General features: G+C 55.7%; 1 protein-coding gene across 8 annotated transcripts in view; it reads right to left on the bottom strand.

Annotated features, from left to right (window-relative positions):
* The window catches only part of LOC101115252 (NADPH--cytochrome P450 reductase), a 68,605-nt gene that overhangs the window by 4,242 nt on the left and 41,679 nt on the right, over nt 1–22,684 (bottom strand). For 7 of the 8 annotated variants that reach the window (XM_027961642.2, XM_027961640.3, XM_060405970.1 and 4 more), the window contains 9 exons: nt 21,961–22,152; nt 9,521–9,569; nt 5,563–5,691; nt 3,938–4,087; nt 3,384–3,508; nt 2,904–2,993; nt 2,458–2,556; nt 1,374–1,490; nt 1,152–1,270 (listed from right to left, as the gene is read on the bottom strand). In XM_027961642.2, the coding sequence (XP_027817443.1) occupies nt 1,152–1,270; nt 1,374–1,490; nt 2,458–2,556; nt 2,904–2,993; nt 3,384–3,508; nt 3,938–4,087; nt 5,563–5,691; nt 9,521–9,569; nt 21,961–22,145 (1,063 nt within the window). In that variant the 5' untranslated portion in view covers nt 22,146–22,152. Of the gene's footprint in view, nt 1–1,151; nt 1,271–1,373; nt 1,491–2,457; nt 2,557–2,903; nt 2,994–3,383; nt 3,509–3,937; nt 4,088–5,562; nt 5,692–9,520; nt 9,570–11,926; nt 12,205–21,960; nt 22,153–22,684 lie in introns of those variants that run through there. The other variant, XM_027961644.2, reaches the window with a different exon arrangement.

The raw sequence follows: 22,684 nt of genomic DNA, 5'->3' as shown, positions 1-22,684 counted from the left end.
CCAGCGAGCCCCAGAGAAGCACAAGGCTGCCAAGCCACCCAGAGAGGAGAGGGCCTTGGCCCAGGACGGATCAGCCTTGAGGGCTGTGGGCCTAGCTTTGGGGGAAGGGTTGAACTCCTTGCTGAAGCATGACCTACATACGGTGTACAAGTCACACAAGCAGAGCTTGATGGATTTTCGCGAACTGAACGCCACTGTGTACCCAACGCCCACATCAAGCAGCAGGTGTTCCCCGTGCCCAGGCACCCTCAGAAACGGGGGCTCAGGCCTCGCACCACGGGGCAGGTGTGGGCGCGCCTTCTTAAGTCCCACTTCTGCCTCGCCTTCTGAGCCTCTGCAGCCCTCTCACAGCAGCCCTTGGCAGAGAAGGGCCCCCACCACAGGGGCTCAGGCACTCCTGGGAAAGAGTGAGCACCGACAACACCCTCACCCCCAGAAAGGTGCTGCTTCAGATGGCACAAGGCCTCCCTCGCCCCCCACAGTGGGAGGAAGACCAGTCCATGGCCCACAGGCCAGCAGGTCCCCTGCCAGCACGAGCAATTCCAGTGCAGACCAGCCCCCTTTCCTGTCCTCTCAAGGCCGACTCTGGAGCCTTGAGAGGTGAGGAGGAGCAGCCCAGGCTCGGGTCACCGAGGACACGGGTGGGCGAGTGGGACAGGGCCAGGCTGAGGTGGGCCCCAGGTCGGTGGACAGTGTGGGGCGCTGGGGGGGTCACAGTCAGAGGCTCAGGGCGGGGGTGCAGGCTGAGCACCCTCAGTGGACCAGGAGGCTGTTAGGACCCCGGTGCACGGGTGGAGACCCTGGAGCTGGAGGGGCCTGCGGTGGCTGGCTGTGGCTCTCTTCCCCACAGGACATGGGGCTGTGTGGGCAGCTGGGCCTGGCTCTGTCTCCGGCCCCCATTCCCTCAAGGGGCTATGGCAGTGAGGGGATAGGGAGCCCCAGAAGGGAGCCTACCAGACCCTACAGCTGCCTTCTCCCCCTGCCTCCCAGTTTGCTCCACAACTTGCCCCTCAGGTCTTGGATATGAGGGCTTCCAGGATACCAGGCTTTAGGTCTAAGCAGAAACTCAACCTCTGGGCCTTGCCAGGGGACCCATTCCCACCAGCGCCCTCAGGCCCAGGTAGAGGGGAGGCCTGGGACCCAGGACTCACCATCAAGGTTGTTCAGGGACATGATGACGTCCAGGTCAGCACCCAGGATCTCGCCAAGCTGGTTCACCAGGGCAGAGTCATTAGCCGGATAAACAGCCACATGGTCCCCAGACTCATACCTGGGGGTGATGCGAGGCTCAGGGGGAGGGTGGAGGGCAGCTCTGCGTGGGAACAGGAGGCCTGGGCGAAAGCTTTGGGGAGGGGCGTGGCGGCAGCTGGTACCTGATTTTGGAGTCCGAGATGTCTAATTCCAGGTGCATGAGGTGTCGCTCGGTTCCCTGGTTCAGCTTCCGGTTGGTGGTGACGACAGCCAGGAATGGGTTCTTGGCGTCGAAGGGGCTGGGTGGGGAGAGCAGTGCAGTGACTGGCCAGGCCTCTGAATCTCCACACCCACAAGGACCCTCCCAACCACACAGAACACGGGGAACCTCAAAGCTGGCCTCCTGGGTCATGAGAAAACCTCTCCAGTGAGGTAAAGGGCTTTCCCAGCCCCCGCCCAGGTAGTGCTCCTGACACCTGCAAGGGGGCAGACCTGGGTTATCAGTGTCCCTGTCTACAGACAGACTGATGCTGGTCTGAAACCTGGGGGCCCTCCACACCCGGTACCCACTGGTGGGCAGAGCACAAAGAGGGCCTGGCCCAAGAAGGTGGTTCCATAAGATGGAGGAAGGGCCTGGGTCCTGAGTGACTGCCCAGGGCTGCATGGGACAGGCTTTCCCACTGGGAAGTCACTGAAATGCGCTGTTGGCTGCAATTGCAGGGGCTGCCTAGAGTGGGGCTGCTGGAGGGTCAAGGAGGACCTTCCTGGGCAGCTCAAGGAGGTGTCTGGGTGGGGCCAGGTGCAAGTGAGGGGCCCCAGAGAGGAACACTTCGGACAAAAAGGTCCAAATATGGAGGCAGATTTGAAGGAAGCGAGCCCTTTGGTCAAGGTTCAGCCTAGACCCAGAGCTGAACTTGCTACATCCTGGTCCAGGAAGTGGTGGGCATCCCCCACCCCCGGATATTTAACAGGCAAATGAAGTACAAACTGAGCAAGTGCCAGTCTCCCCGAGGCCACGCTCTGGACCAAAGGACCACCAAGAGGGGAGGGGTCCCCAGGGCCCTGGGCTCGGAGCAGCCTTCCGTCTCTCTGCTCCAGGCCTCGTGCCCTCCTCTGGGGTGGAAATGGGCATGTGGGTGGCCCCAGCCAGGCCCCTTCCCGATGGAGGGAACGAGGAAGACCACGGGATGGGGCCTGGGAGGAAAGGCCCCGTGGAGACACACGGGACGGCCAGCCTTCTGGGCCCCAGCCACGCTCTCGACTCACGGTTTCTGGTTCTCATAGCTCTTCAGACGGCCCATCTCGCCCGTGTACACCTTGGCCATGTCCATGTCCGTGTGGACCATGAGTTCGTACTGGCGAATGCTGGAGCGGGGAGACCCAGAGTGAGGCTGAGGACTGGGAGGGCCAGGAGGCTGGGGGAGGGTCCCCAGGAGGGAGTGAGGCTGTGAGACCATGGGGCACGCCTGGGGGACGCGGGGCCAGGCATGACCCACAAGGAAGGAGATGTGTGAGTGCGGGGCAGGTAGGAGAGGTGGGGCAGCTGGGCCAGCAGGCCCGAGGAGGCCTGGAAGCCCACTCTGACCCTCACGTGCGGGCAAAGCCCAAGGGCCTGGGCCTGGGCCCTTTCCACACCCTGACTGAGCTTCCCCCAGCCCCACTGCGCCCACCGGGCCGGTTCCCCACCCACGGCACCAGCTGCACGCACTCACCTGGATTCCTCTCCGGTGGCTTCCACCCCGAAGTGCTCGCACACAGCCGGCCAGAACTGTTCTCGCCACGTGATGAAGTCCTCCTCCAGGCTGTGGACCAGAGGGGATGAGCCCGGGGCCAGATGGGGCTGCCAGGCCAGGCCTGGACCCTCTGTCCCCTGGCTCCCCCGCAAGCTCAAAGGTTCATTTCACACCAGCCCACCCAGTGATGTAAACCAGGGCAGCAGGAAGCATCCAGAGGGTCTGCGGTAACCACGGGAAGCCCTGTCAGCTGGGTGAGCTGGAAGGGTGTGGACAAGCAAGGAGGGCCTGGTGATGGGGGGCTGGCCTTCCCTCCCCATGGTGGGGCAGGTCACAGGGGTGCGCGGACACTATGGCTCTGCCCTGCCCTCCTGGGCCCCGGCCAGCCTGAATCTGTGGCTCCTGACACTCGACAGCCTGGGTGGGGGTTGAGGGTGGGGCTCAGGGTGGGGGACTCACTTCCCGTCGTCGTCGCCCAGCCCCAGATCAAAGATTCGCTGGGCCCCGAGCTGTTCCAGCCGCTTGTCCACGTACTTGCCCATGGCGTTGAAGTGCTCGTAGGTCTTGTTCCCAAGGGCAAACACCTGTGTGGATGAGGAGCCAGGGTCAGTGGGTCCGGCCAGACACCTCATAAGGGGAGGTCCCGGAGCAGCTTTGTTTCATTGACCCATAGCTCAGGCTCCTCCGTGGCCACCTTGGCCTGGACCCTGGCAGCTGCAGGGTGTTCACCCCACCCGATCCCTTGCCCAGCCGAATCTTGGTCAGCCCACTCCTCCTTTCTTGCCTTTTGTCTCTAGAAGCTAATGCCCCTGGGCACGGTGGGGCTGGGACACGGGAAGGGGGCTCTTAGTGCCGGGTTGGGCAGAAGAGAGGGTCACCACGTGAGCCCTTCCTGGGATTCCCGCCTACAAGCTCCCTGCCAGGCCCAGGCTCTGCAGATCAAGGTGAGAACTGGAGGTGTCCTCTTGGACACAAGCTTCTGGAGGTCACACGAGCCCACACGGGTGACTCACCGCATACTTGACCCCAGAGAGGTCCACATCCGTCTCCTGGAGCCAGTCGTAGAAGTCCTGGGCGTTGTCGGTGGGGTCCCCCTCACCGTAGGTAGCCATACAGAACACGGCCAGGGCTTTCTCAATCTCTGGTAGGCTGCTCAGGTCGGCCTGGGGGGACAAAGGCAGGGCCAGGCCAAGTGACCATGACTGAGCCGGCCCCCAAGTGCAGACAGGCGAGTCCTGGGCTCAGGGGAACAGAGTGCTTCTCAAGAGCGAACGGACAGCAGGCACAGAAGAGCACGGTGAGGGCCTGGGTGTGGAGAGCAGCAGCAGGGTTCCAGCCCAGGAGTGGGCACGTGGGACACGCTGCCACCTCTGGGGCACCTCAGCACCCTACAGAGTCCCGGGGGGCCTGAGCTCATGTGATTCCTAACCAACTGTCTGCCAACTCAAAACCCAGGTCCTAAGACAGAGGGATAGTGGTGCCATCCCCAAGACCGAAGGGGGCGTGTGTGTGGAGTAGGCGGGGGCTGGTTTGGTTTGGGTGAAGGAGGGGCACAGGTGGGAAGTAGCCGGCACTCAGAAGACAAGGCTTCTCAGGAAGTTCATCCATCACGTTGGAGCCCACGTGATGACTGGCCACGAGCCTGCAGGGAGAAGCAGGACGGCGCTCCCTGGGGCGTCTTCCCAGGACTAGCTGCTCTGTCAGCCCTGCCTCTCCTGGGGCCTAAGGACCACTCCGAGCCCTTCTCTGCCCACCGTGTCCCCTGGCGCTGCCGGCCTGGCCATCTCAGTGAGCAGACTGCTGGACGTTTCCTGCACTCTGGAGAGCTATGACCAGTGAAGGAGCCAGTGCTGGGAGGAGCGTGAGCAGGGTGAGTTGGCCCCCACGGCCTCAGAGACAGGCTGGGTGTGGCTGAGGCCAGGAGGTGGGGGCTGAGTCCTACAGACAGCGCTGTGTGGGCCCGAAGGAGCCACGTGCTGAGGACGGCTGAAGGAGGAGATGGGGGAGGGGGGATCCTGTAGCCCCAAATGGGGGCTTTCCCCTCAATCCCCGGGCTCTCCTGGGCCCTCCCCAAGCCCAGACACACGAGTTTACAGCCTCCAAGCAAAGCTGAGCTGCAGGGTTCCTAGAGATGGCTCGTCCAACACCCTCATCCCCTCCCTGTAGATGAGGCCCCCAGTGAGGGGCTAGGCCAGGTCCCCTAGGCAGTCGGGCGAGCGGGGTTAGAGTCCAGACACACCCCCGGCTCCTAAGTCCAGCCCCCCTGACACTGCAGTCCAGGAGATGGGGGTTGAGGGAACACGAGAGACGGTTCCTCTCCTGACCTGCTGAGACCCTGTCATCTTTTAAGCCATACCCAATCCACGAGGTGCCCAGGTCCCTTCTGTGGGCACCTGCCCAGCGCTTGTGGAGCCTGCAGCATGGAGAGCCGCAGGCAGCGCACCTGGACACACCTGGGCCAGGGGTTCTTTATGTCTGGAGGCTGCCTGGCTGCTGGGACAAATGACAAGAGGTGCCCAATCCCGCCTGTCCCTTTGCCTAACTCTGCCCTCCTGTCTCCACGATCCCGACGTGCCTGCCTTAACACTCTGGACCGCACTGCGCGGGAGGAAGGGGCCGGGGCGCGGCGGGCACTCACCAGATCATATTCCTCGGGGTCAGCTGCCATGCCCCGCATCCCATAGCGGTGGGCGTCCTTGGACAGGCGGTTGGCAAACTCCTCAGCAGTCCCCGTCTGGGAGCCATAGAACACGATGATGTTCCTGCCCTAGAGATGGCCGGACACACGGGGTCAGTGAGGGGCCAAGAGCCACAGGCTTCACTGGAGACTCAAGGTGACCACAGGGGCAGGCGGGTCCCTAAGGGCACCCTCTTTCTTTCCTCCTTCAGGTCCTTTCTAAGCCACCCTTGGGCCAGCATCTCACTGCCACAGCCACTGCAGCGGGAGGGGTCAGAGGCCACCCAGCCGGCTCGAGCCGAAGCCATCAAGGTAATCCAACACACACAGCTGCTCAAAGTCACACCGTGGACAGATCTTTAAATGACACTTGAAAACAGCAGAAAGAACGTTCAGTAAAAAAAAAACAAAAAAACGTGAAGTGACCAAAGACTACATATAGCATAATCCAGTTGTTACATATCCACCCGACGTGTGTGTGTGCAGTTTTAGCATAATCCAGTTGTTACATATCCACCTGACATGTGTGTGCACAGTTTATACACATTCAGGTAGAAAGGAAAAAGAACGGCATGAAATATACCAGGAGTCTCTAAGTGGGAAATACGGGTGAGTTTTCCTGGATGTTTGCAGAAGTAATCACAAATGCTTTATAAAAACCTGGACAGTGGGGGGGAGGTACCCCATCTAGACTGGCCCACAGGCTCTGACTGCCCTCCTCCCACAGCACCCTCCGCAGCAGTTCTGGAAAAGCCCCTACTCCATCCCCCAGACTCCCTGCACTCAGGGACGCAGCAGACTGGTCCAGCCAACGGGATGCGCTCTGTAGGACCCGGAATGTGGAAGCAAGGCACAGGCCACCTTCCGGTGGGCCCCTTTCTGCAGACCTCAGCAGCAGGCCTTCCAGCACCCAAACTGCCTGGAGGGGTCTCTGGTCTGGCTCAAGCCCTGACTGACAGCTGCAGGTGACGAAAGTAAAACACAGGGGTCACAACTGCTGTGCAGTGTTCTCATACCTCGTTCATTTCCTGAATTTTCTTACAAATCATTTCAAAAGGTATTTTAAAATGATGCTTATGATATCAAGGAAAGGAAAGTCAACATGATATAAAACAATAGTTATGGTAGCATCAGAATACATAAAGAACCTAGAAATAAGCCAAACAAGAACCATGTAAGAAGCCACTGAGTGACAAGGGGCTTCCCAAGTGGCTCAGTGGGAAAGACTCTGCCTGCCAAGGCAGAAGCTGCAGGAGGCTCGGGTGTGATCCCTGGGTCGGGAGGATCCCCAGAGAAGGGAATGTCTACCCACCCCAGTATTCCTGCCTGGGAAATCCCATGGACAGACAGCCTGGTGGGTCGCAGTCTATGGCGTCGCAGAAGAGTCAGGTATGACTTAGCGACTAAACAACAACAATAACAACAACTGAGTGACAACGGGCCCAGCCGAGTGGAAAGACCCTCCGATTCTGCAGAGAGGCTCAACGTGCAGGGTGCCAGTCCTCCATCCACAGTACAGAAATAACACGATCCTGATAAAAACTGCTACGGCTCTTTTTTTTCATCAACAACATGATCCTAAAAATCTTGTAGAAAAGTAAGTATGAACCCGTCGCTGGAACATCATCTGGCAGCAGAAACGGAAGAAGTGCTCGCACTTACTACAGCACGGACAAACCCTGCAGACACGATGCTCAGGGCGAGGCCGCCAAAGGCCACGCGCTGTGCGCTTCCACACACGGAACGTCTGGCACAGGCAGCTCCACAGAGACGGGCAGATGCGGAGCCGCCGAGGGCTCGGGGTGGGGGGTGGGAGTGGCGCCTAAGAATAAACCGCTTCTTTTGGGTAAGATGCAAATGTTCTAAGATTGGTTGCGGTGATGGCTTGTGCAACTGAGAATACACTAAAAAACCACCGGTGTGTAAGCTTTAAATTGGAGAACTATATGAGATATGAATTAAATCCCAGTAAAACTGTAATCCAAAACAAGTGAATACACACGAAGTAAAAGCTAGGGAAAGTGAAAAACAAGAGTGATGGGGAGAGGGAGGGAGTGCTTAGTGCTACAGGTATTAAAACAAGTTATAATAATTAAACAGTATGATATTGTTTATACACAGACAGCTGGATCAAAGTATCAGAATAGGAAAATTTAGAAATAGACTCAAAAACCAGTGAGAATTACATTTATGACCAAACTAATGGGGAAAAGATGGACTTTATTACATGGAATATAGACAGCTGAGTAAAAACGTGTTGGACCCACACCTTACATCTTACACCAGGATAAATTCCCAACAGACTGAATTTTAAATATGAAAACAGAAATCATAAAGATACAAGAGAAAACATGGAAGAATTGCTTTATCTCTTTAGAGTGGGGAAGTCTTTTACATGATGACTCGAAGTCCAGTAGTCAAAGAAAGAAAAGTAAAACGGACTATGGAATTTTTACATGGCAAAACACACACACAATAAGCTGAGTAACACACAGACTATCAACTGGGGAAAATATTTTAAGTCCTATCACAGACAAGGGGTTAACTTCCCTAATAATTTAAAGGAATTTCTTGAGAAAGATCAATCCCAACAGAAAAGTGGGCAAAAGAGCTGAACAGAGAATCTATTAAAAAGGAAAAAAGAAAAGCCATCCCATAACATGACAATTTGCTTTAATTCATTCATAGAAAAAAATGCAAATTAGAACTACAGAGATTAAATCTTTTTTTTAACCTAGAAAATGGGCAAAATCCAAAACTCTGATAGTAGACTGTTGGCAAAGCTGTGGGGGAACAGACTTTCTCACACCCTGCTAGTGACTGCCCTGGTGTGAACCCTGTGGAGTGCAATTTGGCAGCTTCTGTCACAAACACATGTATCTTTTGATTCAACAATTCCACATTTGGGACTGTAGTGTATTTGCAAATATGCAAACTGATCTACGTGGTCACAGCGGCTCTCTCTGAAAGAGCTAAACGAAAGTCACTCTGTCGTGTCCGACTCTTGGTGACCCCATGGACTATACCGTCCATGGAATTATCCAGGCCAGAATACTGGAGAGGGTAGCCTTTCCCTTCTCCAGGGGATCTTCCCAACCCAGGGACTGAACCCAGGTCTCCCGCATTGCATGCGGACCCTTTACCAGCTGAGCCACAAGGGAAGCACAAGGGAAGCACAAGGGAAGCCACAAAAGAAGAGCTAAAGATAAGCAATATTCCAAACGCCCATCAACAAGGCAGTGTTAAAGCAAATTATAGTACTTGTAGCCACGAGTGGAATCATCATGCAATTATAATAAAGGATGAGGGAGGTATCTCTGAATTGCTCTGAGGCAATCTCCAAGACATTATTATTAAGTGAGAAAAAAAAAGGTCTATAGCAGTGTGTGTAATATGCCACTTTTTGTGTCTATAAAGTAAAAAAAAAAAAGTTTATTTTTTTTCATTACACGCACAGAAAGAAGTTCTAAGAATGGTGATGGGTGACAGGGACAGGAGAGGAGCTTTCCACCTGAATAGTTTGTGTTTTGGATTTAACCACATGAATGAAGTACCATGTCATAAAATTTGATACTTAAATAAACAAAAACAAAGAGAGAGAACCGTAGCTGCGCTAGGACCACAGCCATGTGAGGTGGACATCTGCTCGTGGACACAGCCTGGTCTGGGAGGAAGGAGACGGGCGGCATCTGAGACAGAGGGAGGGTCTGTTCCTACAGTTTGGTTTGTTCAAGAAGTAAACAGTCAACAAGCAGAGTAAACTGTCCCGGCAACGGCAGAGCTCTGGCTAGACTGGAATGTACACACACGGAAGCGGAGTCCGCTCCTACCCGCCCTCTCTCCTCCCGTCCAGCAAAGCTGGCCTTCTGCTGGCCATCCCCGCCCACCCACCAGGGCCGAGCACAGAGAGAGAACTCACCGTCTTCTTCATCTTCTCCACAAAGCTTCTGTCTTTGACAGAGGAGGTCCTGAAAAATAAAAGTGTCTGATGGGCACGGGCACAGGAGACACCATGGTGCCCACGCCATTAGCCGCCTCCAGTCTGGTGCCGGGGCTGGAAGAGGCAGGACCCAGGCTCCCAGACCTGATAAACCCAAATCCAACACCTCGCGGGACCAGGGCTGACCCGCTGGGTACAGGAGAGCATGAGAATGAAAGGTCAAGTTCACTCTCTGGGCCCTTACCAGCCCACGGTCCCCATGGCTTTGTCTCACCTCCAATTTCCACCTCTCAAGGCAACCAGGAGTCTCCCACATAAGATTCAGACCAGGCCACTGCTGCACTCTAAAACCTTCCATGGCTCCTGTGACCCACAGGCCAGAGGTGCACAGACCCCTTCAGGATCTGCCCTGGCCTTGACTGCCAGCCCCTCCCGAGGCCACCCCTCCATGACGGCCCCTAGGATCCTGTCAACTCCACCGCCTTGTGTCTGGACATCAGGATGGCTGAAGACATACCCTAGGAGAGACCCACACCAGAGAAGCCATTCTTAAGAAATGGGGCCCTCTGATTCAGAATCCACCCTCCTCCACCGTCTAAATGACTGACCACAATGACCAGCTGGGCATCTCCTAGTTCCTCCCTGCCCTTGGACCCACTGCCGCCTTGGCCTAGAGCGCCCTTCCTTTAACCCACGGACTCCTGCTTATCCCCCAAACACGAGGCCTAAACTCCTCTCCAGAGCACCTTCCCTGCCACTGACATGAGGCTGTCTGTTACCATCTTCAATGTGTCTTCACGCCTCCGTCCAAACACTTCCTTCAGCGTGTTCTTGCTCAACCTGAGGGCTGGATGTCACAACGGGGGGGAGCTGCCTGTGTATCTCTTTGTCATCAGCATGAGCATGATCACACTTGGCACATGAAGCCTTATCAGCTTCTGGGATGGTCGGTCCTGAGTTCTTGCCCAGCAGGAGGTTGGCTGAGGTGGCCTCAGAGGCCTTTGGAGGCTCCCCCACCCACCTGAGGGTCTGACATCAGTGGAAAAGCTCTCCTCTTTCAGAGGACAGAGGCTTCCATACAAGCTTCAGCCAAGTGCACTTGAGTCCTCACTGAAGACAGGGACTGGGGCACGCCCACCACCCACTGAGCACCCAGCTGCCCGTCCTCCACCTCCAGGTGATGCAGGCCAGCCAAGGAGGGGCAGGCATGAGACTACACGAGGCAGCCCCTACCTTCCAAGGGCCTGTCACCAGGATCGGAAAATCAAGGAGGAAGAGGAGGGGCCACACCTCAGGAGAAGAGAGGTTCAGGGTCAAAGCCTGCTTCTTCTACTAAATGGGACCCCAACCGGATAAGTCAGGCCTCTCCAGGCCTCGGACTCCTTGACTGAAAACTCTGTATCCGCCCTGGTGGGGTGCTCCACACTGGGAACTCATCTAACTCTTAGGCATAAAAAGGGAAGGGGAAAGTATTTGGGTGGCTCTGTGATTTCAGCAGGGTGAGGTGTGAGAAGACCAAACTGATGGGGCGTCCGCAGGCACAGGCTCCAGAAGGAGCAGGCACTGTGCCCAGAGACTAGGCTCCAGCCTCAGGGAGGAAACAGCTTCTGCGAGGGAGAGCTGCGGCAGCTGAGGGGCTCCTGGCTGAGGCCCATGCAGCCGGAGGGGACGAGCTCCGGGGAGGAGGGCCAGAGGTGGGGGCTCCCTGTCCAACTGCATGGAGGGGGTGTTCCAGGCTGGCAGGAAGGGGAGAGGGGCCCTCTACGCAGGTCTGGCTGGGGGTGTCAGAGGGAAGGCACAAAGCGCTAAGGCCCCCCACCCCCAGGAACAGGGTACTCCTGAGAAAGGCGTGCACTTCTGAAGCCCAGCACCGTCCTTAGCTTCAGCCTCCGGGGAAAGATTATACCCACAGAGCCACGAGGGGGACGGGAAACCCGAGGAGGAGGGGGAGACTCCGTCTGTGCCTCCAGTCACTGCCTGACACAGGGCAGGCTCCTCAGGCTCCCACTGCTGACGCCCGGCTGCCAGGCCCTGAGTAGGGCCACCCCTGGGTGCCCTCGCCTGGCTTCCCCACTCCTGACCACTCCGCACTGGGATTTGCACTCGGAACCCGATCTTTCACAGGGCGAGGGGTGGGCAGGGCAACTGCGGCCCTCCTGGTTTCTGGTCTAAACCCCTTTCTTCGGAAGCAGAGACATGCAGCCCGCAAACCAGGACCACAAGCGCCAGGGTGGCTGTGCCCTGGCGAGCCCCCAGGGGCTGCCCTCGAGACCGTGCCCTCCTCATGCCTCCAGACGTCCCTGCCCAGGAGCAAGTTCCCTCCACACCCCAGTGGGGGTGCCTGCGGGCATCCACACCGTCTCCCGGATGCTGTCTGGAACTGACCTCGGGACGGGCTCGTCCTGGTGAGCTGAGTAGGTGCACCCCATGGCTTCTCATGCCCAGCTGCTCTGGACCGTGAGGGCCAGGCAGAATGCTGCGCCCCTGGACGCGTGTGGGGGAACAGCAGCTAGCAGGTCGGGCTCCGTCCATTCTCTGCCGGCGCTGGAGGCGGGCAGCCCGGCCCGTGGACGCCGTACATCCTCCCGGACGCTCTGTCCTCTCGGGAGCCCCGCCGAGCCCCTGCCTGCCTGACCCTGGAGCCTGGGAGAGCGGCTGCATCTGGCGGGCCCAGTGGGGAGGAACCGGGACTCCCGGCTGGAGCCTCCCATGAGCCCCTGCGTTTGGCACACACCCCTCCTCCTCCTGTATGGACCGAGGGAAGGAGGCAACCTCCCCAGCTGTGGCTGGGGTCTCCTTGGTAACTGTTTATAGCAGAGCCCTTTCTCCCCACAGCCTCCCCCTTTTCCACTTTAAGGAAAAAATAAAATGAAGCCGTGCAGGCTGAACAAAGCTCTTCTGGACCCTGGGAGGCGGTGGGGCAGGTTGCTATGGCAGGGCTGCATCCCCATAAAGGAGCCTGCTGCCGGCCGCCCTGGGATCCTGTTAAATTAGATCTGGCTCCCATCTCCCTCCCTACAAAAGAACTGTGGGCGACAGAGCCTACGACGCTGGGTCCAGTCGCCTCGGGTAGAGGCGCATCTTGGCCCCTCACTGCAGTGCGGGGGATGCCCAGCAGGGTGGGCTGACATGGTTCCACGTGGGGAGCCCCCCTTTGAAGGCACCCAAGTAAACGGCCATCAGGAGAGGCCGCGGCTGGCCCAGGCGTGGAGCTGAAACCACATGGCTCCAGAGTACAAACGGTTCCAATTAGGCTCCCCACCCCCAAACTGGGAGCAGAAGTGCCTCTGGTTTCAGAGGTCAACTACAGCGGGGGTGTTGGGGGGGACTGGATCGGCCCGAGGGAGGGTAGACAAGAACACTGAGTCACTTGGACCGAGACAAACCACAAGGGCTGGCGTGATTCATTCTGTTTCCAGTCCTAGGCCAGTTTGTGAAACTTAATTTTCAGCAAAGCAGAACTGACTTCTGAGACTTTCCCTTGCTCCTGGCAACACGTGCGGCAGCTGCTTTCGAGTGGCTCCCTTTCAGAGCCTCGTGGGTAGCGACAAGTTCTCCAAGCCCAAGGGCGGCAGGCTGGGAGAAGGGCCAAGAGCTGGGTGACACCGATGGTGGCAGAGCAGGTGGTGGAAGGGGGCAGACCCACCGGAGCCTCGTGGCAGAAAGATCGTGGCTGAGAAAAGCTGCCGGGGGTGAAAACAAAGTGGCTCCCTGGAGCTTGAACAGGAAACAGCAGCTTTCTCCACCGCCCGGGCCCAGAGTGGGAACTGCTGCGGGCGGAAAGCAGCGAGGCAGGTGGGAGCATGCAGCAGTGTGGGAGGCCAGGGGTCAGAGGCAAGAAAGGGGAGGACCCCTGCTTACAGAGTGCTCCTGTCCACTTCCTTTTCTGTTTCAGGTAATCGCCCTGCCCACCCCCACCGGGAAGGCAGAAAGGATTCTGCCCCATTTGACTTTGGAGGGGAGTGAAGCTTGGGGCTGAGGCAGTAACTTCAGGCCCAGGAGAGCCCAGAGGCACCCTCCCACTCCCCACCAGGGCAGGCTGAGGGTCTGCTCCCTACCCCACCCCCAGCAGAGCAAGGCTGCATCTCCCTGGTCGCCTCGTCGGTTGGGATACGGGACACAGCAGTCCCCATGAACACTTCACTGCCCTTCCCAGGGATTCCTCCCTGTCACTGAGGGTACTCTGAGCCTTGGGGGGAGTGATGTTCCCCTGGTGGACGCCATAGGCCCTGGTCAGCAGGACGCCTCCTGATGACCGTCCTCCAATCTGTGTCCTGGGACCAGATGCAAACCGTGGCGCTCGGGGCTGCCCTGGCACCAGCCCTCCCCTCGGCTCCCCACGAGGGTCAGACAAAAACCCCAAGGCCCTGCAGGTCCCTCCCCAGCCTCAGCTCTCCTATCTCGGCTCCCTTCATGACCCCCGACTCCCTTGGTGACTTACACCCAGGCCCTGCCAGGATGCACCTTCCCCAGAGCAGGCCCTGTTCTGGTCCCGGCGCCAGCACACGCGGCCCTCTCCCAGCTTCCTACTCAGCCTTGGGGGCACCTCCCTCCTGACATCCCCCCAGTGGCGCCGTCTGAGCCTTGTCCGCTGTACCACCGTCATGCGTCCCACCTACACGTGAGGCCCTGAGGATGTCCTGTGTCCCTATGCCCTGGCCCCTGGCCCCCAGAGATGGAGCCACCGGCACCAAGAGCCCGGAGGACGCCCAGTGAGGTCAGAAGGGCCACTGACACTCGGCCCTGCATCACTTTCCCAGACAGGTCACGTCTGAGCTTTGGCAAAACCTCCCCAATCCCAACAAGGGACAGGAGCGGTCCCTCGTGGTCAGGTGGCAGTGGAAAACCCCCGACTTGGAGTACAGGGGTGGTGTGAATGTCCTGAGCCCAAGTCCTTGCTGTGTCCACCACAGATGCAGGCGGCTTCAGGCACGGTCCACTCTCCACAGCCTTTCCTCATGCTTGGCTCTTTGTAAAACCCGTTTGCGTTTCCATTGTCAGAGCCAAGGACTCCTGTCTCGGAAGGGTGCCCCTGAGCTGGGTGTGCAAAGAGCCAGCACGCAGGACAGCAATCAGGAGACAGGGAATGGTTAGAGATGGTGTTGGTGGCCTCGACTCCTGGTCTTCCTGGCCTTTCTGCAGAGAGCAAGCAGTCAAACAAAGGTCACGGAGGAAAAGGAGCTTCTTTGTGGCTTTTCAGAAGCAACCCCCAGTGGGATGCAGTCAGTAAAATCTAGACCGTGGGAAACCTGGGGAAACAAATGATCTGGTTTCTTCGACAAAAAATGCTGTGAGGGAGTCACAGGGGTGGAAGGAAGCCTTCGGACTGAGAGAGATCTGTCATTGTGTGATGGGGAAGCAACCAGGCACAATTAGCATGACTTTCCAGAAAAGGCAGAAGTGCAGGGACAGAAGATCAACCGCTGCCAGGGGTGGGGGCTGGGGAGTGCCGACTGTGACGGGACCTGTGGGGGGTGCTTTCTGGGGTGCGGAATGTCCTTGGTTATCTTGACCACAGCCCTGGTTACACAACTGCACACACCTGTCAGGACTCATCAAACTGTACACTTCAAAAGGGGGAGTGTGCATGGCAGAAACCGGCATGATACTGCAGAACAATTATCCTCCAATTCAAAGTCATTTTTTTTAAAAAGGAGAATTTGGGGGATTTCCCAGGTGGTCCAGTGGCTAAGACTCTGTGCTCCCAATAGAGGGGGCCTGGGTTCGATCCCTGGTCAGGGAATGAGATCCCACATGCTGTAACTAAGACTCAATGCAACCAAATAAAATAAATGAAATATATATATATTTTTTTAAAAAAGGAGAATTTTACTGCATGTAGACCTGACCCCTCCAAAAGAGAGGCTGAGAAGATTGAGTAATCAATTGTTGATGTATGGCTTTAGATCCTGAATCTTTAAAACAAAAAAAGGTTTAAAAAAAATGGCTCGGTCACTCAAGGAACTATGAACAACGCCGGCCGAGTATCCAATGATACTGACACGTACTGTGGACCTGAAGGAGTGGGAGGGAGGCGGTGTGTTGGGTTTAGAAAGGGGAAGTCCTCAAATGTGAGAGAACTGGAATATTCTCCTAGTTCAGGTTTCTGTATAGTTTCATAGGAGATATTTCCAATGAAAGCATGTGATTTCTTTATTCATAATTCATATGAGTTACAGGACTAATGATGAAATCATACGCCAGCTTTAAGATAATCTGGCAAGAATGGGGAATGGCCCAGAGCGGTGAGCTAAAACGGTGACGGGGGCATGGGTGCCCCCCATGCTTCGGTGTTTGCTTGCAACGTTCTGTAAGAAGCAGCTTTGTTTCTCCTGAGAGCACTCTTAGGCGCCACAAGAGGAGCAGGCTGCAGGGCTGAGGGCTTCCCAGGGCTGTGAGCAGAGCTGAGGGGGAGCATGGCCAGGGCTGGCTTGGGGTGCAGGCTGCCGTGCGGACCCCCTCGACACGGGCGGCCCTGCTCAGCCCCAGCCCCTGCTGGCCACGGTCACGGTGGGCTCACAGCGTGGCCAAGTCCTCTGGGATGCTTTTTTTCTTCCTTTTTCAAAAAAGGCTATATAGAAATGAGTTCTAAGTGAAACTGCTAGGGCTTTCAATGTTGTAAATTTAAAAAAAAAAAGTAACGTAAACCACACCTAGCCTGTGAGCCAGTTTGCTCGAGAGGCAGACACACGTGCAGATTTTAGCATTTACTAAGTCAACGGCCTTTCTCTGAGTATCTTCACTCCGACAGGCCCTGGGCTGGGCTGGAGACCCAGACAAAGGACAGGACAGGAACAGGGCATTATCTCTGCACCATGGGAAGAGGAAAGAAACAAATTCCCATCCAATAGGAAGGGGGCTGTACTATATGTGCAAGCAAAGTGCATTTGGGCACAGAGGGGCCCCCTGAGCTCCAGACCCCACCCTGGGGTCCTCCCCATTGGGAGTTGCCCTGGCCCCACTCGCTCTGCCCAGAGGTACAAGCTGAGCGAAGAGGGAGGAGTGAGAGGGAGTGGAGATGAAAGAGGGATTACTACTGTGAGGATGCACTGCTTATAACTGCTCTCTATGCCAAGTCTTTAATTGCTATTGTAAACGGTTCAAAGAATAAAGGAAATGGAGAAGGAAATGGCAACCCAGTCAGGTATTCCTGCCTGGAGAATCCCAGGGACAGAGGAGCCTGGTGGGCTGCCGTCTATGGGGTCGCACAGAGTTGGACACGACTGAAGCGACTTAGCAGCAGCAACAGCAGCAAACTGTTCAAAACACCTCCCCAGGGGGATAAAACCATGTTCCGGGATTACAAGGCTCAAGGCTCAATACTGGAAGATGCCAATTAACTGAGAGATTCCATCCAATCCCAGCAGGTTTTTTTCCATTTGTTCTGGCAGACATTGACAGACTGACTCTGAAAGTTACATGGAGGTGAGCCCCTGCAAGTCCAGTGGCTAGGACCCTGTGCTTTTCATAGCTGGGGTCCGGGTGTGATCCCCGATTGGGGAACTAAGATCCCACAAGCTGAGCTTTGGCCAAGTTAAAAAAAAAAGTTATTTGGAAATGCCAAGGACCCCCAAAAGCCACCAGAATCTTAAAAGAACAAAGCTGGAGGACTTGGACTACCAGATGCCAAGTCAGCAGTCGCTATAAAATCACAGAAAACAGAATAGTGTGGTACTGGGGAGAGGACAGAAAACAGGTCAACGGAACAAGGAGTCTAGAAGTCAACCCCATCTCTCTGGTCCCCTGATTTATATCCACAGTGATGACATTTTAGTGCAGCGAGAAAAGAATGACCTTTTTCATTGTAATAAATGGTGCTGAACTGAATACGTGCGTATCCGTAGAGGAAAAAATGAATCTCAAAGGGCCCTGACAATTGGCCGATAGCCAATCAATTTTAGCTGGATGGCAGATCTAAGATAAAAACTACAAGAATGAAGCTTTCAGAGGAAAATACAAAAGATAAGCTCCATGACCATAAGATAAGGTTTCTTAAACTGGACTCCAGAGCATTAACCATAAATGTGAAGGCCAACCAAAAGCTCACAAATTGGACCAGTTTAAGAACTTCTGATCACAAAAAGATAGATACCATTAAGAGAGTTAAAAGGCAAGCTACAAAAAGATACTGACAATATGCAGATATCTAACAAAGGACTCAGATTTAGCATGCATGAAGAACCATGACAAATGAAGAAGGTCAGTAACCTGGCAAGAAAAAAACGGCCAAAGTCTTGAATGACCTTCACAAAAGATACCTCAGTGGCCAGTAAACGTGAAAAACCGCTGAAATGTGATTAAAACTGGTGCCACCACATGCCCATTAGAATGGCTAAAATTTTGTTTTATTTTTAATTTAAAAATTGTTTTTTGCCCATACTATGCAGCTTGTGGAGTCTTAGTTCACTGTGGTGGCGGTGGTGGTTTGGTTGCTAAGTTGTGTCTGACTCTTTGTGACCCCATGGACTGTAGCCCGCCAGGCTCCTCTGTCCACGGGATTCTCCAGGCAAGGATACTGCAGTAGGTTGCCATTTCCTTCTCTAGGGGACCTTCCTGACCCAGGGATCAAACCTAGGTCTCTTGCATTGCAGGCAGATGCTTCACAATCCAAGCCAGAAACCCCTTAGTTCGCTGACCAGGGATCAAACCCAGGCGCTGATAGTGAAAGCAACAGGTCCTAAAAACTGGACCACCAGGGAATTCCCTAGAAAGCCTGAAATGTTTTAATTGATTAAGTATTGGTGAGGATGGGCAGCAACTGAACCCCTGCATGCCGGGGGCAGGGCTGGAAGCTGGTGCTTGCAGGCCGGGAAACTGGCCGCATCTAACAGAGGCACACGTGAGCCTTCCCTCTGACGCCACCTCCACGCCCACTACACACCCAACAGAGCTACGTCCACATGGGAACCACGTCCACTTGTACAGGCGTTCCCTGCAGAACCGCTGGTAACAATGCCCGAGGCTGGAAGCAATCTAAGGGGCCTTCATGACGGGAGTGAATAAATCACGGTTTACTTCCACAACTGAACGCCATGTAACGATAACAACGAGAGAACTATCACTACACGTGACGTGGAGAAACCTCAGGAAAAACGGCCAAACGCGACACATCCCGGGACACAGATGACACTTGTCACGAGAAGTCGGGAGAGTGGGCGACCTGGGGGTGGTGAGACTGGTGGGGGTAGTTTCTTACCTGATTATGTCCCTTTTGTGAAAAATGATCAAACCATGTGCTTAAGATCTGTGTACTTTTGTGTCTGAATGTTATGCATTTCAATAAAGAGCTTATGAAAAATACCACGGAGGCCTTCTAGAACTGACCTTTCCTCGAAGCCCTCCCTGGGCTCCTGAGGTTCTGAAGCCCAATCCAGCCTTGTGGTGAGGACCCCCCCCCCCCCGAGGCCAGCACACCTCGGAGATTCACCTGTGGACACGGGGGCTCCTTGGGGATAGCCTGCACCCCAAAGTCCGGGGTCAGGGGGTTGCGGACATGTATCCTGTGCTTGCTATCAGACACAGCCGCTCCTACTGGCTTGGTTTTTAGAAAACATCCATGCCCAAAGGTCTGGACTCACTATCCCAGGTGGTGAAGGCCTGAAAAGGCCTTAAAAGACCAACTGGAAGCCACTGGGAATCAGTGAGGACTCCGGATCCAGCCGTGGGCTGCGGACAGTCCCCACACCGCTGGCTCTCCGCGGGCCTGGCGGTGAGGGAGGCGCCGAGCTGTGGCTGGAACCACCTGTGCTCACCAGCAGCACGAGAGAGCAGGGGCAGCATGGAGGGATTTGCAGCGGGAGCCAGCTTCGTGGCCCGGGCGCATCAGCAAGGTGGCCTCTCTGAGTCTCAGCTCTCTCACCTTTAAACTGGGATATTACCCATGTCTTAAGAGACAGAAGGCAGCCTGGCAAAGCGGGGAAAACTGAGGGCTGTGGAGTCTGTAGATCTGGGTTCAAAAAAAAAAAAACACAGCTCTGCTTCTAAGTTAGGTGACCTCGGGCACACTCAATTGCTAACACCTCAGCTTCCTTCTCTGCCAAACAGGGTAATGATGGTGTTCTGGAAGGTTCCGGTAAGACTGGAGATGGTATTAATGATGAGGGCTCGTCAAGCACCAGGAGCTGGGCAAAGAGCTCTATGACGGAGTGTGTTGGTTAAATTTTTACAGCCCTATGAGGTCAGTTCTACTGTTATCTCCGATTTATAATTGAAGACACGAACTTCAAAAGATTACGTGAGGGCAAATGTCACAAGACAAATACGGGGTGGGGTGGGCTCAGGGCCCAGACCCTAACCACTGCTCTATGGCAGCTTCTCTTACAGCGTACCTGCAGGACCCTGGCCACAAGGGATTCCGCGTGAAACCATGAGGGACGAGAGGGGACTGAAACATGTAGGGTGAAAATTTGAGGACTGTGCAGAGGGAGACAGAGTCCCAGCACTTTGGCAAAGGAAAACCATTCGAATCTGTGACTCTGTAAAGCCTAGGACTTCTGTTGCGAGTCCACCTAGCCAGCCCAGGGACCCTGGTAACGCGAGAACGGCGGCTCCAGGCTCTCTCATGGCACAGCCTCCCTCGGGGGCAGGGGTGGGGACATGCCTGCATCTTACAGACGAGCAGACGCAAGGCCCCTTTAAACTGGGACCGGGGCACTGGTCCTCTTATCTTGAGTGCCATACCTTTTCACCAAGAATACTTTGCCACACCACGAATGTACCTGTCCAGTTCCAGGGGTACAGGCTGGCCTCCGCTCGCCTGCCAGCCTCCCTGCCCGGCTCTGACCTTCTGCTGGCTAAGCCCCTAAAGTCTTGGAATGTGGCCCCCTTCCTGCAGCACACTCTTCTGACCTCTCCAAGAGGGGATGCCTCAGTAGAGACCCCACAGCCTGTGTCTCCCACCTGCTCACCTCTCCCTCCATCATGAGCGATGAGGCCACCCACTCTGCTGAGCTGAAAGTGTTTCAGAAACCATTTTTTAAAGTACCTTTCCAAGTCCTGACTTGCTGGCTTCTTTAACATAAAGGCCATCCTTGCATACCTGCGGCATCCAGCGCAGTGCTCGGTATGAAACACTTTGCGACACAAACGCCTAAGCAGCTGCCAAGTGGCAGGACTGGAGCTAGTAGATGTCACAGACATCACCCACAAGAGCCCCGTGAGGGCGGGGTCCCTGCATGTAGGGTGAGTGACCTCTGGGGAGGGGAGCGGGCCTGGAGGCTGCATTACTGCCCAACAGTCAATGATTTAATCAATATGCACGCACAACGAAACCTCCACAAAAACCCAAAAGGATGGGGTTTGGACAGTCCTGGAGCTGCTGACGACACAGAGGGACTGGGCAGGTGGCAGCCCACAGGGGCAGGGGAGCCCCGGGCCCCTTCCCCACACCTTGCCCTATGCCTCACTTCCATCTGGCTATTTCTTTTATTCTTACTAAATCACACTAAAAAAAAATAAAAATAAATAAATAAATCACACTAAGCGGGTGATCTAGTAAGAAAGATGTTTTCCTGAGTTCCGTGAACCCCTCTAGCAAATTAATCAAACCCGAGCACGAGGTTATGGGAACCTCTGACCCAGGTAGTTGCTGGCACCCCGACTTGTTGACGGCTGTCTGAGGGGGGCAGGGGGCAGGCCTGTGGGGCTGAGCCCGTAACCTGGGGGAGCTGATGCTAACTTCAGGAGACAGTGTCACACCCAGCTGGGGTCCAGAGAGCTGGAGAACTGCTTGGTCAAAGGAGCATTCAGTCTGAGCACTGACGGTAGAGGAGGGAAAAATAGCTTTTCTCTTACTTTGTCGCCAACCCCTGACCGCAACCAATCTCTAAGCTCCAGGCTCCTCTCTTCATTTAAAAAGAGAAAGGAAATTATCCTCCAATTAAAATAAATGAATTTTTAAAATAAAATAAAAAGAGAAATGAGCAGCTGTTAGGTGATAAGGCATGTTAAGGTAGCATCAAACTGCAACTCTGTCCTTGTCAACAATGAAAAGGAGTCAAGGGAATCCCAAAAGGACCGGAAACTTGCGCCCTGGCCCTGAGGACGGTGCCTCGGTAAGCCCGTGTGTTTGCGAAAGGCCCGGTCAGGGGCCTGGAGTGAGACGTTAACTGGGAGCCTTGTGCTGAGGCCCTGGTGTGCCAGAGCACCAGGCTACCTGTTGGCGCATGGTGGCTTCTGCTCTGACTGGTTCCTGCGAGGCCTGAATGTGAGACAGGCGTCAAAGGGCCTTGACCGGTGTGAGGGGCAGCGTAACAGAAGCGCTTATGAAGCTAGACCAGAAGCAGAGCCCACCAGTCAGGCAAAACTCAAGACGCTGCACGGGGCCCTGCCCCTCTCAGCCGGCTCGCTCCTGCCTGAGCACTGCTGGGAGGACGGCAGAGACGTGCTCGGGGGGGTGGGCCCTGAGCGTTGTCACTTACGTGGTCTGAATCTTGGTGAACTCGGGGACTTCTTCTTTTTTCTTCCTGAAGAGGAACCAGTATGTCATGACGCCCACGATGAGAGAAAACAGGATCATGTCTGTCGTGCTGAAAAGGGACACTTCTTCGGCCACCGTCTCAGGCGTGGTGGTGCCGGCATCCATGTTGGAGTCTCCCATGTTCATCAGGAATCTGTCCAGAGAAAGGAGGACAGACGTCAGCAGGGGCCGCCTGGGGTCTGCTGGGGAGCCCCCTGAAGGCTTCGGTCTGGGCTGTACACCCCAAGGGCTGCAGCAACAGGCAGAGCCCCGGGACCAGAACTGAGCGAGCACACAGCCCGCGTGGTGCCTGCTCAGCCCCGGGCGCACCTGGGCACAGGCTGGAACCAGGACCGGGCCTCCGGTGACCTGAGAAGGAGCCACGGGTTCCACACACCAGCCTGCTTCAGCCCCACAAGGACACAGCGGGGCGCAGCTTCCCTTTCCCCGGCAGGCCCGGGATGCCCCGAACCCACCACGCTCCACAGGTCTTCAGGGACTGGCCCTTGGACAGCTCCACGGAAACCTCTGAGCCCTTGGAATGTGCCGCCTGATAAGAATGTCTCCACATACCCGCATACCCGAGACCTTGGGTCACCCAGACAGTTTATGCTAATGCTGCGGCTTAGAGGAACACCTGAGGCTCTGAGTCACATTGTTCTGCTGGGACCTCTCAGGTGCTGGAG

The sequence above is a fragment of the Ovis aries genome, chromosome 24 (assembly GCF_016772045.2).
Source record: "Ovis aries strain OAR_USU_Benz2616 breed Rambouillet chromosome 24, ARS-UI_Ramb_v3.0, whole genome shotgun sequence".
Classification (NCBI taxonomy): Eukaryota; Metazoa; Chordata; class Mammalia; order Artiodactyla; family Bovidae; genus Ovis; species Ovis aries.
Note: the sequence above shows the minus strand (reverse complement) of the source record. Positions and strands in the feature narration are given on the sequence as shown.